This window comes from Embiotoca jacksoni, unplaced genomic scaffold (genome assembly GCF_022577435.1).
Source record: "Embiotoca jacksoni isolate LCO1_2020_lvr unplaced genomic scaffold, fEmbJac1.0.p SCAF_38, whole genome shotgun sequence".
Classification (NCBI taxonomy): domain Eukaryota; kingdom Metazoa; phylum Chordata; class Actinopteri; family Embiotocidae; genus Embiotoca; species Embiotoca jacksoni.
Window position 1 is genome coordinate 443,898 of NW_027185390.1, and position 15,620 is coordinate 459,517.

Sequence of the window (15,620 nt, forward strand, 5' to 3'; positions counted from 1 at the left end):
CCTATTCAAACAGAATCATTACACGCACAAACCCACTAAATTGTCTCAGCGCTTCGTCAACATTTCAACTATGACTGAAATATCAAAAACAGGCCTGTGGTTACTGCATCATGTTGACTACAAATGATGAGTACATAAAGAGCAGGCTGTTTCTTCCTTCGCCTGTTCAATAGCTCGTGTCATCTTTCACCCGAGTTCATCAAGTTAGAAGTTGAACTGACACCTGACCTGTCTGATCTTTCTCCATTGAAATAAGACTAACCACAGGGCAGCTCAGTGAACATTCACATGCATGAGCTGCCAAAATCAGACACGCGTGTCGTTATAGCGATGCTACGCAGACATGTGCAGCTCCGACTGTTGCCATGCAACTATAAACCCCGATGAATCAGGGCGTCTGACTTGCAAAAAGTTCAAACATTTTGACTACTCAGTTCTTAACCCTCTGAACCCCGAGCAGTTTCTGTGGAATGTATTTATTTTTTTGTGCTCGTCACAATTTGACTCCCTGTGGGCTAATTTTTCACTGCACCAGCAAGTCCTGCACCTCTATGGGAACAGCGCAACCATGGCGAGAAGTAGGGAGAACTCAAAAATGGCTTTACTGCAGTTTAACAGTTATAATATCATAAATCATAAAATAAGAAAAAAAAAAACCTAAGTTGAATATCTTTGATAATTTATTTTATACAAATTGATCAAAGATGGAATCTATATATACAGAATTTTTCCAAGTTCCTACAAGTATTACTTATACTGGAAATAAATCATAATCATATTGGATTATTTACACTTTTACAACCTCCACGAGCCTCTCTGCTCTCCATCCGCTCCTCTGAGCTCCAGCCTGCAGTTCAGTCGAACATTTGCTGATGCTTTTTGTCACGTGACTGTTGGTCTCAGCAGAGCCATTCATGACTTCCTAGTTGTGCTGAGGAGAGCAGAATTCTTTTTTTTTTTTCACAAAATCTCAATTGTGCAAACGCTTCATTGGTTGCAAAGTTGAAAATGAGACGTGTAGAAAAAAAAAAGTGATTTTTATGAAATATCACTTCTTTAAGCAAAGATTTGTAATTATTTTTTCCAGACAGAAGCGTTCGGTGCAGAGGATGGGTTCAAGGGCGGTCACAAATTTGAAAACCTGATAATAATTTCTATCTTTTCAGTTAGTTTCTGGCTATAATAAATGGTGTAATTTTATAGTTAAAAAAAAAAGAAAAGAAAATATGTCCTTTGAAACCATCAGCGGGGCTGCAGGATTCAGAGGGTTAAACCTTGCTGAGCTCTCAGCGCTGCAATAAAAGCAAACTCACATTTTTCCATCATAAATAATAACAATAAAGTAGTGAAAGGAAAGGTTCCTGGTAGACAAGGAGCACGGGTTGGTAATTCTGTGCACATTAACACAATGCCTTAAACACAATCAGAGACCCGAGTGATCACAGAGACTAGTTACATCTTTAAAAAGCTAATCAAGAAGGCACAATCACAGTGTCATAGAAATAAAAACTTTCCGAACTTACGAACCGTCTTTCAGTAGAAATCACGCTGAACATGGCTCTCGACACACTCCGTGTTTAGAGCAGACGATTATTGGACAGTGATGACGTTCCCTGTGCTCTCAACCCCACCCAGGCAGGCTGCTCTCTCCGACACAAGCCGATCAGGGACAATAATAGACAACTTCTCTGACAACAATAGACGTCTGAAGGAGGGGCGGGCTGGATGAAAGGGTTTAGGTACAAGTTTGAATGGATCTTAAGTCAAAGTTCAGCAGGAGACACGCTTGTTTACAACAGCATCAAGCTCATCCAATCATGTGACACAGATCACCATGGCAACTCTAATGTTATATGGCAGGAGGTAAAGGACGAACTAATTACTCCAAAATGATTAGGGATTACTTCATTACATACACTTGCAATTACAGTATTTTTCAATTAGTGTGACCTGATCAGACCCTGTTGATGAAACGTTCCTCTCCGTGCCAAGTTTTTAAAAAGACTTTCTCCTGCAAATATTTTCATTGATGGTTGGATGAGTCTCAGTTTCAGTCGGATAAAAAAAAAAAAGAATACTTGAAAAAGAACATGAAAAAACTAAGTAATGAAAGCCTGGAGGAGGCCTTCCTTGACAATGTACAATGTATTGTCAATCCACTTAACCCAATGAGCAGCCCAATTATCATACCGCTTTCAATCCATTTTGCGCAGAGATAAAACTGACAAAATGGCCTGGCTTCTGTTACAAAACACACTCGGGCTAAAATGAGAGAGCAATATCCACTAACTGGAGCAGATACGGAATAGGTTTTTTTTATGAGGGTCTTCTGTGGCTGTAACACGTTTCCATTTCCAATTTCAATTAATTAGCATCCTCGGGTTTCAGCTGTCTGCCGTGTTGTCCACTACCTACAGTAGCGCCGACAATCAACCACGAGGTTTAAAAAACAAAGTGGGAGACGGCAGAGTGCTGCAGTCAATGTCTGCTGGCATTATTTATATCCTTAGCCTCAGGGCCATCACATTCCCAACTCCACTTGTCTCCATTGATCTGCCTCAGCCTCCCTTCCCCTCCCACCTCATGGCTGAGGAAAAATGCCCCCCTCCCTCTCCCACTCCCCCCCACACACACCCCTCTTCCCGCAACACATCCCGAGACACCAGGACTCAACCCACTTGATCCATCAACTGCAGTTTCACAAAAGAACCGGCTGGATCAGAGGGATTTTCTGTTCTTTTCTGTGACATAAATGTGGCATCCTTCTTTGCTACTAAAGCCTAAAATACACCCTAGGCCTAGACTATCATTTTCTCATGTCCAAATGTTCTGCTGTCTGGACTGTGTGATCATACCTGCACAACTGCAACTAACACACTCATTCGGTGTTAGCTTCTGGAGGCAGGGAGTCCCAAACAGTTAGATGTAACTATATCCTGGCTATGGCTTCCACAATCATGTAATTTGAATTGACAATTAATTGTCATACAAATAATCACAACTAACAATTTAGTCTTTATGTGTTCATTTTAAGCTTAATCTCAGAAGAGCCATTCATTTGATGTTGTGCTGTGCACCTAAATCCATGATGTCAATGTCAATAAATGCTCATTGAAATGCATCCGGTGGAAATACGAGAAGTTAAGCTCCTCGAGATAAACAGTTGGTCGTGCTAATTCTCCACTCATGTACCATTAAACCACAGGAGAAGAAGGAAGCGAGACGAGATTACGCCACTCAAACATCAAACAGTGGAGGACGATGTGGAAATAGTGATGGAAATATGACATTTCTATTTTCATCTAAATAAATGGAAAAAATTGTAACCGATTATGCAAAATTATTGTGGTCAGCTAAAATAATCGCAATCCAACGATTATGTTACAGTTGTGACAGGTCTGATCCTGATTATGCAGATGACAAGTATATACAGTATTTAGCTCTACATGCAGACTGTACAGGTACTGAGAAGTAGTATGACAACAGCAGAGGCAGCTTTGAACTCACAAATAAGAAAAAAAATAATAGAAATGATGCTTGACCCTGTCCTGATCCATCACTGTAAGTTACAATGAGTAATTCCTGTATAAACTAGCTGAACACATTTGTACTTTAAAATAACACAATTCAAATATATGGACTCTCATCGTAGCTCCTTGCATCTGTTAATGGGACTCCAAGATAGCGATCCTGGACCAACCATCAATTAGTAACCAAGACAACACAAACTCTCAGGATAAAGAAGAGGGCCTGAGGGGTCTGGAGAGAGCGGCCCTGTTTTTTTTCCCCTTCAACAAACTTAATGGACCCTCAGACCTCCAGCGAGGGAAGCTTGCAGGGAGGGGGGGAGGGTGGACTGACTGGAAGCCTGAGGCCTGCCAGCCTTCCCGCCTCACATCTCGTGTCTGACCAAACAGAAGAAGTAACATGCACACAGTGGCACTTTGAACATTTGCACCGCATTGCTTGTGCCCATCGCCTGATTTGTGTCACTGAATCCACCGCTTTTTACAACTCGATAGACCCGTGCTGTGCACTGACATTGGCCAATCTGCCTGCAAATATGTGCACCTCAAACAGGGTGGGGAATTGGGAAAAGCCAAATCCTGTCTGCAGAGCATTTTGAAGGAGAGGATGATTCTTCCACGTGTCCTGTTTCACAAGAAGAGTTCAATTCATCTGCACTAAACGGCGTTAAGTGTGTGTTTACAGTAAAAAAAAAAAAAAAACTTTGTTTAACTTGTAAATTGCAGTTCATGCGTGGAGGTCACGATGCCTGGGGACTCCTTATATTTTGCCATTAAGTGCACAGTTAACGGACACCTCACTTTGAAGACTGACCTCCCTCTCACCCACCCCGGTGAAACTTTCCCCGCAGCTCACCTGCGTGTGACAGGGTACCCCCACAACACCCCCCCCCCCCCCCAAATAACAAACAAACAAACAAACACAGGACTTGTGACAGTACTTACTTCCCAATCACCTCGCACAACTCGTACACATCCTCGAACAGCACGTCGTCGTCCGCCATGGTCATGCAGGTAAGCGAGGATGCTCTCCACAAGATATCCCACCCACACGGGCTGTGGAGGAATCAATGGCGACGTGTTTTCTTGCTGTGTGAGAGGGTTTTTTTTTTTTTTTTTACTTCTGTGCTAGATCACACACCCCCACCACCCACCACCCACCCCTCAAAACGTCAAGAGACAAGACAACCAGGCGGCCCACTCAGGAGTCCCAGTTAGCCGGCTAGCCACATTAGCTGGCTGTCACTCCGCGGCCCCACCTTCTCTCCCGGTTAGGCTGGGCTAGCCAGCGAGCTAGCTACACGGGCACCGCGGAGAGCAGACCCCCGGGGCGTGGAGATTTCCTGATAAACACCCCTCTTCGCATGCCTCGGGTCCACCGGTCCCTCAGCAGCATCCACGGACACCACCACCACCACCACCACCACCCGCACGGATCGGGATGCTATCCTTTCCGCCGCAAGATAACTATGGAGGAGAGGAGGAGGAGGGTGGAGGAGGAGGGTGGGGGTCCTCGAAAATCGAGCTGGGTTAATGAATACGAGCTGATGGGATCACCGGTTGGATAGCGCCGTTATTGCGCCGCGCACACCCAAAGTGTACCACAGATGGCTTATCCCACCGGAAAATAAATAAATAAATTAATTAATAAAAACCCTAATGTGGCTTCTTCAGCTTCCCGGATGGAAGAACCTTCACGTTCATGTCCACAAAACGATCCACCGCGTAACGCCGTCTGCGCTCGACGGTACCGGTGTTATACCGTAATAATCCTGCCGCGGCCGAGCCTTTCGTCCGCCGTCGCTCCGGTTCTCCACGCCGCCTCTCGGATGCTGGCTGCCTTTGACTGGCTGTTTTCTCCGACTTCCAGAAACGCCAGGCTCCTCCCTCTACCGTCCAGGAAACTGATCCCGGCCGGAGCCGGAATGGCCAGGTACGGCGGCGGGCTCGGATTGGTAGTTTTACCGTCGTTTTGAGCCAAGATGGCGTCCGGTGGGGCTCCAAGCACGGGCGCAGTTTCCTAATCTCCTCCAACGGTTGCATCCAGTGCATCCCGCGCAGGCGTCGACCATGCAAACCTCATCACCTTACGTCAGCCTTCACCCCCCCCCCCTTCTTATCTCCATCATTTTAACATGCACTTTATTCCTCCCCAAATTACCTCCTCCTGTCAGTCATAACTTATTTCCTACATATGGACAGACAGCCAAACAGACCGGTGCATTTTGCAACGAGGATATATATAAGGAGGGGAGACTGCAATCTTCAGTGGTTCCCAAATTCCCATGGGTCTTTAGGGAGGTTCCTGAGCGAGATGATGGACAGTTCAGAGTCGAGATTATTTCAACAATGTGATGATGACAAAGCAGACAGTGGCACAGGTGTGCGTGTCAAACTCTGCCCGGCGGAATTTGTAAAGAATATCTAGCAAATCTAAAGCTTTTCTGGCTTGAAATGGATAACATTATGCAAAAAACACTCTGGAGAACCGCGTTAGAGAAGATTAGCGCGTACTAATGTTGGGATTAAGCCCCATTTGCTTTCGTGTAATCTTTTTGCAGGTGCACGAGGTCCTGCGGTGCAGGTGGCAGGTGCACAGAAGCAGGTGGAGTTTCCTCAGGTGTGGGAAGACGAGCGGCGGTGTGCTAGTGACGCCCCCTAGAGGTGATGGCAGGAGTCGTTTTGCTCCATTTTGAATGTCCTCCAGGGAAGTACGTTACATTTCAGCACAAAATGACAGAAAAATTAAATAAATCATTGTGAAGATCCAACTAAGATTTTAATGTAGAACAAGGCAAAATATAACATAACTTTATAATAAAACGATGGTCTAAATCCAATCCATTTTCACTCCCTTTGTCTTTAATAATAAACTGTACTATTTCCATTCAGCGTTCAGTTTTCTGTAAGCATTACTCAGAATTCAGCAGTTCATATTCCTACCACTACATGCAAACATACATTTGAAATTTTATTTTGCAAGACTAATATCAATTTGCACCATTAAAAGAGGGTTTTTTTTGTTGTTGTTGTTTTTTTGTTTTTTTAATAAAACAACATTTTCTTAAAATAACGTGAAAAATCATTTTGACTATATGTGACTGTTATTTTGTTTGGCCAAGCAAAGTGAAATGTCCTTTAATTGAAAGCTCTGCCCGGTGGTTGTCCTATGTTCAAATAAAATAAAGTTGGATATTGACGACAGATCAAGCCAGGTGCTGATCAGAGACAAAAATGATCTCACAAAATGTTTTAAAGTAACCAGAAAAAAAAAGAGCTGGGAGACAGTTAAAAACCTACCAGACATAAGTTCTCTGAAGCAGATGGGGTCAAACAGAGATCTGGTGCCACTAGAGGGCGCTGTTCTCTTCGGGTACCCTCTGCAGTTTCCATGGCGCTGCATCCCTTCTCCCTGCACATCATCTGCTAGCCTCTCCCATTGGTGGAAGCCCACCAGCAGCTACTGATCACCGGATTGGCTGTTGATGTGGTCATCATTATATCTGCTCTTGAATAGCCCTCCATTCAATACATAGTTATTTGCAACACACACACACACACACACACACACATGCATACACATACACAGAAGCGCAAACAAATGTACGGTTACAGCAAATGTGAGACTTTGGCAATATATGTAGATGCAAGTATCAAGGGGGGGGTTGGTGAAAATCAAAAGCATGTATAAAAGCATCGTACATGGGTAGAAAAAAAATGAAAAGAGCACTGTTTCCATGGTAACAGGGAGGGGAATGGTTTTGGTGGGTGCATGTGAAACTGGCAGCTAGTGAAAAATGACACACACCCATACACATACACACTTTTGTTTTTGTCACTTTGGAGTGGGTTGCACTGACATACAATTATTCCCCGGTGATTTACACGAACCAATAAACACAAGCACGATACACCTAACCTCACTTCTTATGATAACGACTCCTAAACCTAATCCTTATTAGTCTTAACAACAAAAACAGTCTTAATTCTTAAATGCAATGTTAATCTGGCACGGAACAGCTCGTTCTCTGTTCTTTGACATTGAGGTAGCCTATAATCTAAAGTGGCTGCAGTAACATCCCAAGAAGACACAAAAGGATTCACTAATTATACAAAGGATTGATTAGTTTCACCATAAGGTATGTACAAGGTCAAAGATGCATAAAATGCAATGGATTAAATAGTATTTCATAAATCATACATTGGTTTTATTTGTGGTGTTTGTTTGTTATATAAAATGTATACATTGTATTACATTGAATTTATAATAAAGTGAGGTTATACATTTTATAGTCATCATTTGATGCATTGTCTTTATATTTTATTGAGTATTCTTTCCCTTCCTTTCTCTTTTTAAACTTAATTTTGTAAAATGTTTAAAATCAATTTGCCAATTTTCAAAAGTTGCCACGTTTTCCATGGTCTTAAACCTTATTTTATTGTGAAAAATAATTGTTGTGAAGAAAAAAAGGCCCTAATCCTGTTTGGATTGCTGTGATTGGCTGGATCTAACCGCACAGGCTGCTGGGAAAGCGCGATGTTCAAATTTGTTTCCGGTTTCTTTCAGCTTCGGTCGGTACGCCAGACATGGAGCGACCAAGTTGCAGGTAAAACTCAAACTTAACTCGTTATTTCATGTTAAAGATCCTATTTTCTACATTGTGTTTTTTTTTTTATTACAATAAAAGCAGAACTATTTTGCCAACAGTGCATTACGGCTCCTCTCCCACCGACAGTTGTCGTGCTCTTCCGTATGAAAAGATTATTTGGCCAAATCGCATTCAGTAATGATTTAATTTAACGTTACATTGCTTTGCATTAAATTGGCGATTCTGATATAATGCTGCACAAGATATCTTTCCATGTTTTGGCTCCCCGTTTTCAATTCGGCTATTGTCCTATGCTCAAGGGAGCACTGTTGTAAATCGAAATTTCCCATCCCTTTTCCTCCCGTTCTCACAATGATCCTCCTCCAAAATAAAACAAACGGAAGGCGCCATGGAGCTGTTTTTTTTTTAAAATTTATTCACTACTGGTCTTTGTCGAGTGCACGTGTAGTATTGGGACAGTGGTTTGTCTTTGTTGTGTTAGCAGTAGCCTCTTCGCTTAGTTTGGGTCTGTGCACCGTTTTAAGTGGGACCAAAGGATCTTAGTAATACTTATAATAATACACCCCAAATTTTGAGTGGCCACTATTCACCCCCTTTGGGATTGAAGTGACTATAACACAATACATATGTAGTATGTGTGTATATAATGAGGAAGTAAAGTACACCTTGTTTTCTTTAAAGGGTGTAATTTGATCATGTAAGAGCAGGACAATATGTCAGCCTGTTCTTTTGACTAACTGATGTTATTACCCGTGTGTGGTTTTTCAGTGCACCAAAGACTCCGTCCAACAGTGTTGTTGTCCAGAGGAGGAGTAAAAGTAAGAGCTACCGACAGTCATACCGCAGCTGCTTAGGTGCTGCTTCCAGGCTCGGCGTCACTCCAGCATTGACAGCAAGGAGACTCAACACGAGCAGAAGAGCTCCTAAGTCACATAATATCGCTGTGAGTGCTACCAGGCCAGCGCTGTCTGTGTTTTTATTCTACTCTACTTGCATGATCAACAGCTACATGTGAAGAAAGGCTTTGAATAGTATTTTTGTTGTTGTTATTTTTATCCCTGTTAAAGGAGAAGGTGAATCCGGAGCACCTAGCCTTACTGGTGAAGACGGAGTGGCAGCTGTCATACGTCACTCCTCTCCATCAGTTCAGACACACCCAGCTCAAGAGCTACTCCAGGCAGCTGTCAGCGTTTATCGCTGCAGAGAAACAGCAAGGTTTGGCAGTTGAGGGATCGCAGAGCAACTTCAAAGTCTCCTTCTCTGTGGTGCAGGGGATGGCAGGGACAGACGGCGACCCTGAGACTGTCCTCATACAGGTGAGACACAGACGAGACTGTAGAGGCAAAAAGAAGGGTTTCAGGCTGGTGGTGCTGATTTTGAAATGATTTAAAAGCAGTATTATATTCCACATTATACATATCATAATGCATTGATTTAAGAGCTAAAAGAGAGCTGAACTGATTTAAAAATCTATATCTAGCTGTCAAATATTGAAAGTTTGAGTCTCTAACTTCTCTCTCCCCCATCACAGATCCTATCAAAGCCAATGTTTGCCAAGCAGGATGAACCACAGAGGTCAGTGTGGAGCGGCTGGCTGACTTGCGTCAACGGCAACCCTGAATACCTGCGTTCCCTCCCGACAGACTTCACCTGTCTGCCTCTGTTTGGCAGCAGTGGGGCTGAGAATCTCACCTGTTCGGTCAAATCCTGGTTCCAGCAGTACTTCGACTGCTGCTTCGGACGCCTGGAAATCAGCCAGACCAGCCTGCAATGGCTGGTAGCGTTATGGACTAACTGCCACACAGAGTCCGACATCCAGCACCTCAAAATGATTTGGAGTCTTCCAGCTGTGCCGCCGCTACATGTCACCTACACGGTTAACCCGCAGGACGCGTGGGATCTGTGGTGCAGTGTCAGAAAGGATGCGCTGGAGAGGAGTGCGGGAGAAGAGGATGCAAGTAGCATCGACATCGAGGAGGTGACGAGATTCATGCAGGCGCTGAAGAGCCACTTCTACAGACACTTCAGGCTGGACCTGTCCGCAGGAAGCCTGAACCAGGTCTCCACAGCTCTGGGATCAGCCAAGTCCACCGGCAAGATCAAGGTACTGACAGCTCTGCTCATGTCTTAGCAAAATGGAAATTATGTGTTACTAATATTTTACCTTTTGTTTCAGATCTCCAGCAGCAGATACATGATCACCACCCTGACGCTGCTCACAGAGTGCGCCCTCCTGAAAATGCCCATCTGAGTGTGACAGAAAAGACTTCTTATTAACAGAAAATGCAATATTGCAAAATCAGCTTTGATTTGCAAAAACAGTTACTGCCTTGAAAGACCTGATGTGTGTCTTTTTTTGAATAAACAAAGAAAGATTATTAAACCACCTTTCATGAAAACACCACAAAGTTGAGTTTTCATGTTATACATCAGGGCCTCTACGGCAATGCAATCTGGGAGGTGTGCTCACAATTAGTAGTATTATGAGTATTGGAGAGGGAGAAATCTTAGTATGTCTATTTTACCATGCTTAGGTCCTTCCTGCTATTGTAAATACTTTCTATTTATGTTAACGTTCAGCTCTTTGTATACGGATTTTGTCATTTATGGTTGTAAATAAAAGTTTAAAAATAAGCTCTGTTGCTGCAGCTGATTCTTTGATCTGTTTGGTTTTGAAAAGTTCCCACCACAACCTTAGTTTATGTCTTTGAGATGCTTCAAACATCAAAATATTTGGCAAGACCATTAAACCAACTCAGTTTGAGAGGAGACCTCTTAAATTCTAATTGCGTAGAACTTGAAAATATATTCTTCGAGTCCCCAACCCTCCCTCCCACTAATCCCAAATTATTCTTTCATCCTAAAAAAACCAATATTATTTTTCTGTTAAAACAAAATCAGGCAATTTTATTTCGAAAGACATTAAACCAAAATCACAGAACTCGAATATGGTTATCAAAATAATATTAAATAAAAGCATACAAAACACCAGCTGGAGATGTAACAAAAATGTACATCTGAAATATTTCTGTATATTGCACTAGTAAAATAAAAATAAAGGCAGAAAAAAATACAGTAAGCAACTTGTGATGACCTTAACTGGACTCCTGTGAGCGGATGTCCTTCTCGATAAAGACGCATGACTCGGCAGCATCGCCGTTTTGTTATTGCTACACTGACACTATTAAATGCACAATAAAGACAATGAAGGTGTAGGAGTCCCAATCACTGCTCTGTTCTGCTCTTCAATGAGCGAACTGCTGTTACTTTTGGTGTGTAGCTTGTAACGGTGGTAATTGGGGTACAGCAGATGCTCATCCTGTCATTAAAGGGCATAAAGGAGCTGGGGATTATGGAATTTTGTATTTAATATTCTTTGTGGTTTGTATACGTAGATTTAACTTGCTCAAAATGACGTGTTGTACATCAATTAGGTCTCCTGCTCAGAGTGGAAACTTTTTTCTTTCCCCCAGCCAGTGCCACTAACTTTAAAAAGTTGTGTTTGCTTCCACACTTTATAACCTGACAAAACTTCACAGATCTGTAAAAAAATACCTCTAGGCACTAGACTGGGGGTTGGCGTTAGCTTCCCACTCTGCTGCGTTTATATAATATTTACTCTCGTGTGTGTATTTACAGCTTTGAAAAGGGGGTTGGCTATATATTTACAATGGCGCCCACACATGCCAGCCTGCCTCCGCGATCAGAATCCACCCGGCAAACACTTGGGACGATCTCGACTTTGAAAAAGCAAAGAAGGAATCTGTGCTAGTTTGTGGCAGCTTGACATATTCAGCAGTCTGGAGAAAAAAAAAAAAAAGATCCACGTCGGTCCCGCAGAAAAGTTCTTCACAGTACAATCCAAGCACCCCACAAGTCTACTGAACCACCACACACACACACACTCTCCAGAATGTGCACTTGATTGGAAAGAGTTAGCGAGGACTTCTTAAAACCAGGGCGGGAGTAGAACAATGTTAATACCACTGTCACAACAGATCATGCTTTAAATGTTCAACATAACCCCGGCCCCCGTTAAGAGATGAATCAATAAGACACATGGGGCCCGAGAGGTAAACAATGGGGAGGAAAGTGACCTATGTAGTGATAGGATTCACAGTATGTAAAGTGTGTGCAGCAGCTTCAGGAGGCCAATCCTAGAAAGAAGCCGCCGACGAATCCGCTGGACAGGACGATGTTCTTCTTTATAAAATCTGTGGCCTACGTGGGAGTGAAGGACAAGACGGGGAGTCAGTTGATTCAACATTAAAACCAATGAACAGGTGTTTAAAGTACTTCCTACACTGTCAAATGTATCTACCATCTCTTTAAGCATACTGTCACAGCTACTGGATGTAGTATCATACTCAGTCCACGAGGGGGCATTGCTGTTTTGTGGATAAAGAAATAAACCTCCCCACCCAAACAACATACAAAGAAAAAAACATTCATTACATGTCAGGAAAGGTGTTGTGGGTTCTGCTTTTTTTCATAGCACAAAGGAACAATGCAGTTCAGGAAGATGTGATTTAGCTTGAGCAGAATTCAATTAGAAAAAGCCAAAAGCATGAAAGAAAGAGCAAGCTTTGTTACAGATACCTTTACCTCCTCAATGAATGTGTGTATTTCAGGTGCTGCTTTGTTTGCTTTTTTCTTTAGGTGCTTCTTGGCTTTGTTCACATCTTTCTCCACCTTCTTCCAGTCCACCTGCACGTAGCCGCTGTGATTGGCTATCTGGAGGAACAAAGTCAGAAATGATTTGGATTTAATATTGGAAATCTTTGTTCGGAATAGCCCTCTGACACGCCATATTAATTGTATCACAATATTTTTGCAGTAATAAGAAACCCTTTTAACCTGGTCTTGTATAATATATTGTCTGTGTTATATATTGCAATATAGTCTGGTGGTTTATTATGTCCCCTGGCCTATCAGCTATTTCATTAAAAGCCACAGACAATTCTAGAAGGCTATTGTCCTCTTTGAGTAACTCCTGGTGTCTAACTCTGCAGGTCACATGTTCTGAATTGAAAAGAATGAGATATGATGCAGCAGCAGCTGACATCAAAATGTATAAATGAGGATTTAGGAGACTTTTAGCTTAGGAAGGTGTTTTTTTTTCTTCCTAACCTCAATGAGAAAACATCTGAAATGGATAATTAAACCACATAAATTCTCATCTCAGAGTGACATTAAATAAATTGTGACACTCAAACTGCATAAATAAATGTAATAATTGAAAATCAGTCCTTCTTCAACATCTGTAACAACAAGACTGAACCATGAAAACAATGCCTCTTCACTGTTCTTGGCAAATTTCCTAATTGCTCACCACCTATGGAGCTATTTTATGTGTTCAGCCTGTGAATCAACTTATCCGGCTGTCTTTGTTTGAATCAACTTGCAAAATAAAAATGAAAGTGCATTTAAGAGACAGAACAAAACACTATTAGGATTGCAATGCCCCATAAGTACCCAGATGGCGTGTGTCCATGAAGCGCCAGCTGACACACAATGCTCGTCTTTCTGCTGCAGAGAGCTCAGCAGCATGCTGTGCAGCTGGCATCTTCAGTTGTCAATGAAGTTGTCAAAATGGCATTCGTACAAAGGATGCACTTCTTTATCCCTTTGAGACAATGTAGATGTAGACAAGGCTTCAAAAACACAATGTTACGGTGTTCTGACCTGTAAAAGAAGGAAGCCTCCACCGACAGCAGTCGCTGCTATCTTCCCGACTCTCTGGAACACGTAACCTGCACACCTGTGACAGAAAGGGTGAATTGTTTCCTTAAATGACTAAAGCAGATGCTGAACTACATAGGTACTATGATTTAATTACAGATCATATCAGCGCTGCAACAATTAAACGATCAGTTGACAGAAAATTAATTGCCAACCAGTTCATCAATCGATCAATACTTTCAAGATATTTAAATGTTAAAATTCTCTGAATCGAGGGACTGAATGTGAATATTTGTGGTTCCTTCAGTTCTTCACAATGATAAAATGAAAATCTGTCTTTTTTTTCTTTTTTTTTTTTTTGCTGCACTTTGGGCTTTAAAGACCAAACAGTTACCCGATCATAGACAGATAATTTGACAACAAAATTAAACGTAATTTGCAGCCCTGCAGCACATGCAATCACAACTTATTTAGCTTTGTCAATGGCAGGTCTACTAGCAGTATGTTCTCCTCTTCACAGGGTATAAATCGCGACTGAATGAAGACTCTGATGTCAAAAGAGCAGAATAGGTTATATGTACATATGTGCCCTTACCATCCGGTCACCCCTCCCATCATGAGCTGAGTAGCCACCGAATACTTCTCAGCAATCGGGCCGGAGTTGCTCCCAAACACCAGACTCCACCACTGGTGCCTCCGGGCATACTCTGTGAGGTCCACGACCTCATACACCTCATCCTCACTCTCCGGGTCTTCCGGACCTGCTGCGACACAGGAGGAAAAAAAAAAAACATAAAAGTTGAACAGCGTGTAATACAACATATAAACACCAAACCTCGTCTAACCTCTTCTTTTCCCGTCACTGATCAGCATCTAACACCCGCCATTTCATTTAATGAACCCCCCCCCCCCCCAAAAAAAAAAACAACAAAAAAAAAAACGTTCAGCGACTCTTCAAACCAGCCTCACAATTAAGGCAACTCAGCTCTTAGCTGTTTATTCCATGTAAATCAGTTGGGATGCTAATATTAGCAGGCTAACATCAAATGGCTCCCAATCCAACGTCGTGCACACCTACACCCCATTTTCAGAATCCTATAAGCATCGAGACGAAAGGTCATACCCCAATGTCAGTGTCGCTGTTCAAAAAAAATCTTAATTGACCTGTTAATTATGGTAATAACGCCGGTATTTCTAACAAACAAATCCACTCACCTTCTCTCTGGTCCGCCGTCGCCATTTTGGAGAAACTAGTTATGTCACCAGGATGTTGACAATACTAAGCCACGCCTACTTTATGATGCTTTGCCACGTCAGTAAAATGCTTTCATCTCACTTGATTAGGTTCAGCAATTTAGCAACTTTTATTGCTAAAATGCTGCAACTTTTTCTGCATGTGGGGAAGGTTACGTAAAAAAAAAAATTTGCATTGCACATGCAAAAGACGTTGCATGTGGTGAAAAGGCTGGGAAGGAATGATGCATTGCAGTGACGACAAGAGAAAACGACAACCCAAGTCTCAAAATGCTTGTTTTATTACAGGCTTAACATTTAAACTGTGAGGAACTCATTAAATTTGTCAAGAAAAATAAGCACTCGCTGAGGATTACGAGAGACATGTTGAAAAAAAAAATATATATGTTTCGATATGTTCCCGGGGAGAGTCATGGTATAAAAAAAAAATTAAAAAAATAAGAGGCTTGCAGGGAGAATATGAATATTTAAGATAAAAGAATGATATAGCAGAGAAGTCATATGGTCGGAAGCGGGCGCTCCTATTGGCTGATGAGGGAGGAGAGGG

The 15,620-nt window shown here is 42.3% G+C and overlaps 3 protein-coding genes across 22 annotated transcripts in view; 1 reads left to right on the top strand and 2 right to left on the bottom strand.

The window, feature by feature from the left end:
• LOC138208487 (peripheral plasma membrane protein CASK-like) overlaps positions 1-5,538 on the bottom strand; it is a 40,600-nt gene extending 35,062 nt beyond the window's left edge. For 17 of the 18 annotated variants that reach the window (XM_069166394.1, XM_069166387.1, XM_069166390.1 and 14 more), the window contains exon 1: positions 4,473-5,538. In XM_069166394.1, coding sequence (XP_069022495.1) covers positions 4,473-4,537 — 65 coding nt within the window. In that variant the 5' untranslated portion in view covers positions 4,538-5,538. The remainder of the gene's footprint in view (positions 1-4,472) is intronic. The other variant, XM_069166392.1, reaches the window with a different exon arrangement.
• A 2,555-nt stretch (positions 5,539-8,093) lies between these two features.
• cenpl (centromere protein L) lies at positions 8,094-10,757 on the top strand. Its single transcript, XM_069166419.1, has 5 exons — positions 8,094-8,134; positions 8,906-9,080; positions 9,205-9,453; positions 9,669-10,241; positions 10,314-10,757. Exons 1-5 carry the CDS (start codon positions 8,115-8,117, stop codon positions 10,386-10,388), a joined length of 1,092 nt encoding a protein of 363 aa, XP_069022520.1. The 5' UTR covers positions 8,094-8,114; the 3' UTR covers positions 10,389-10,757.
• A 243-nt stretch (positions 10,758-11,000) lies between these two features.
• LOC138208504 (FUN14 domain-containing protein 1) lies at positions 11,001-15,609 on the bottom strand. Of its 3 annotated transcripts, none has more exons than XM_069166423.1 (5): positions 15,035-15,609; positions 14,415-14,580; positions 13,823-13,898; positions 12,737-12,871; positions 11,001-12,358 (listed from the first exon to the last, which is right to left on the bottom strand). In XM_069166423.1, the coding sequence occupies exons 1-5, from the start codon at positions 15,057-15,059 to the stop codon at positions 12,281-12,283; spliced, it is 480 nt and encodes a 159-aa protein (XP_069022524.1). In that variant the 5' UTR covers positions 15,060-15,609; the 3' UTR covers positions 11,001-12,280. The 3 variants fall into 3 exon arrangements, with proteins under 3 accessions (XP_069022524.1, XP_069022525.1, XP_069022523.1); XM_069166424.1 differs by having other exon boundaries at positions 12,743-12,871; positions 14,415-14,583; XM_069166422.1 differs by having other exon boundaries at positions 14,415-14,583.
• Between the last annotated feature and the right edge of the window lie 11 nt (positions 15,610-15,620).

Coding starts and splice junctions, on each gene's coding strand:
- cenpl (XM_069166419.1), top strand. CDS start 8,115: ATGGAGCGACCAAGTTGCAG. Junction 8,135..8,905: donor ATGGAGCGACCAAGTTGCAG/GTAAAACTCAAA, acceptor GTGGTTTTTCAG/TGCACCAAAGACTCCGTCCA. Junction 9,454..9,668: donor CTGAGACTGTCCTCATACAG/GTGAGACACAGA, acceptor CCCCCATCACAG/ATCCTATCAAAGCCAATGTT.
- LOC138208504 (XM_069166422.1), bottom strand. CDS start 15,059: ATGGCGACGGCGGACCAGAGAGAAG. Junction 14,584..15,034: donor GACGGCGGACCAGAGAGAAG/GTGAGTGGATTT, acceptor CCTGTGTCGCAG/CAGGTCCGGAAGACCCGGAG. Junction 12,872..13,822: donor GAGGCTTCCTTCTTTTACAG/GTCAGAACACCG, acceptor TTGTTCCTCCAG/ATAGCCAATCACAGCGGCTA.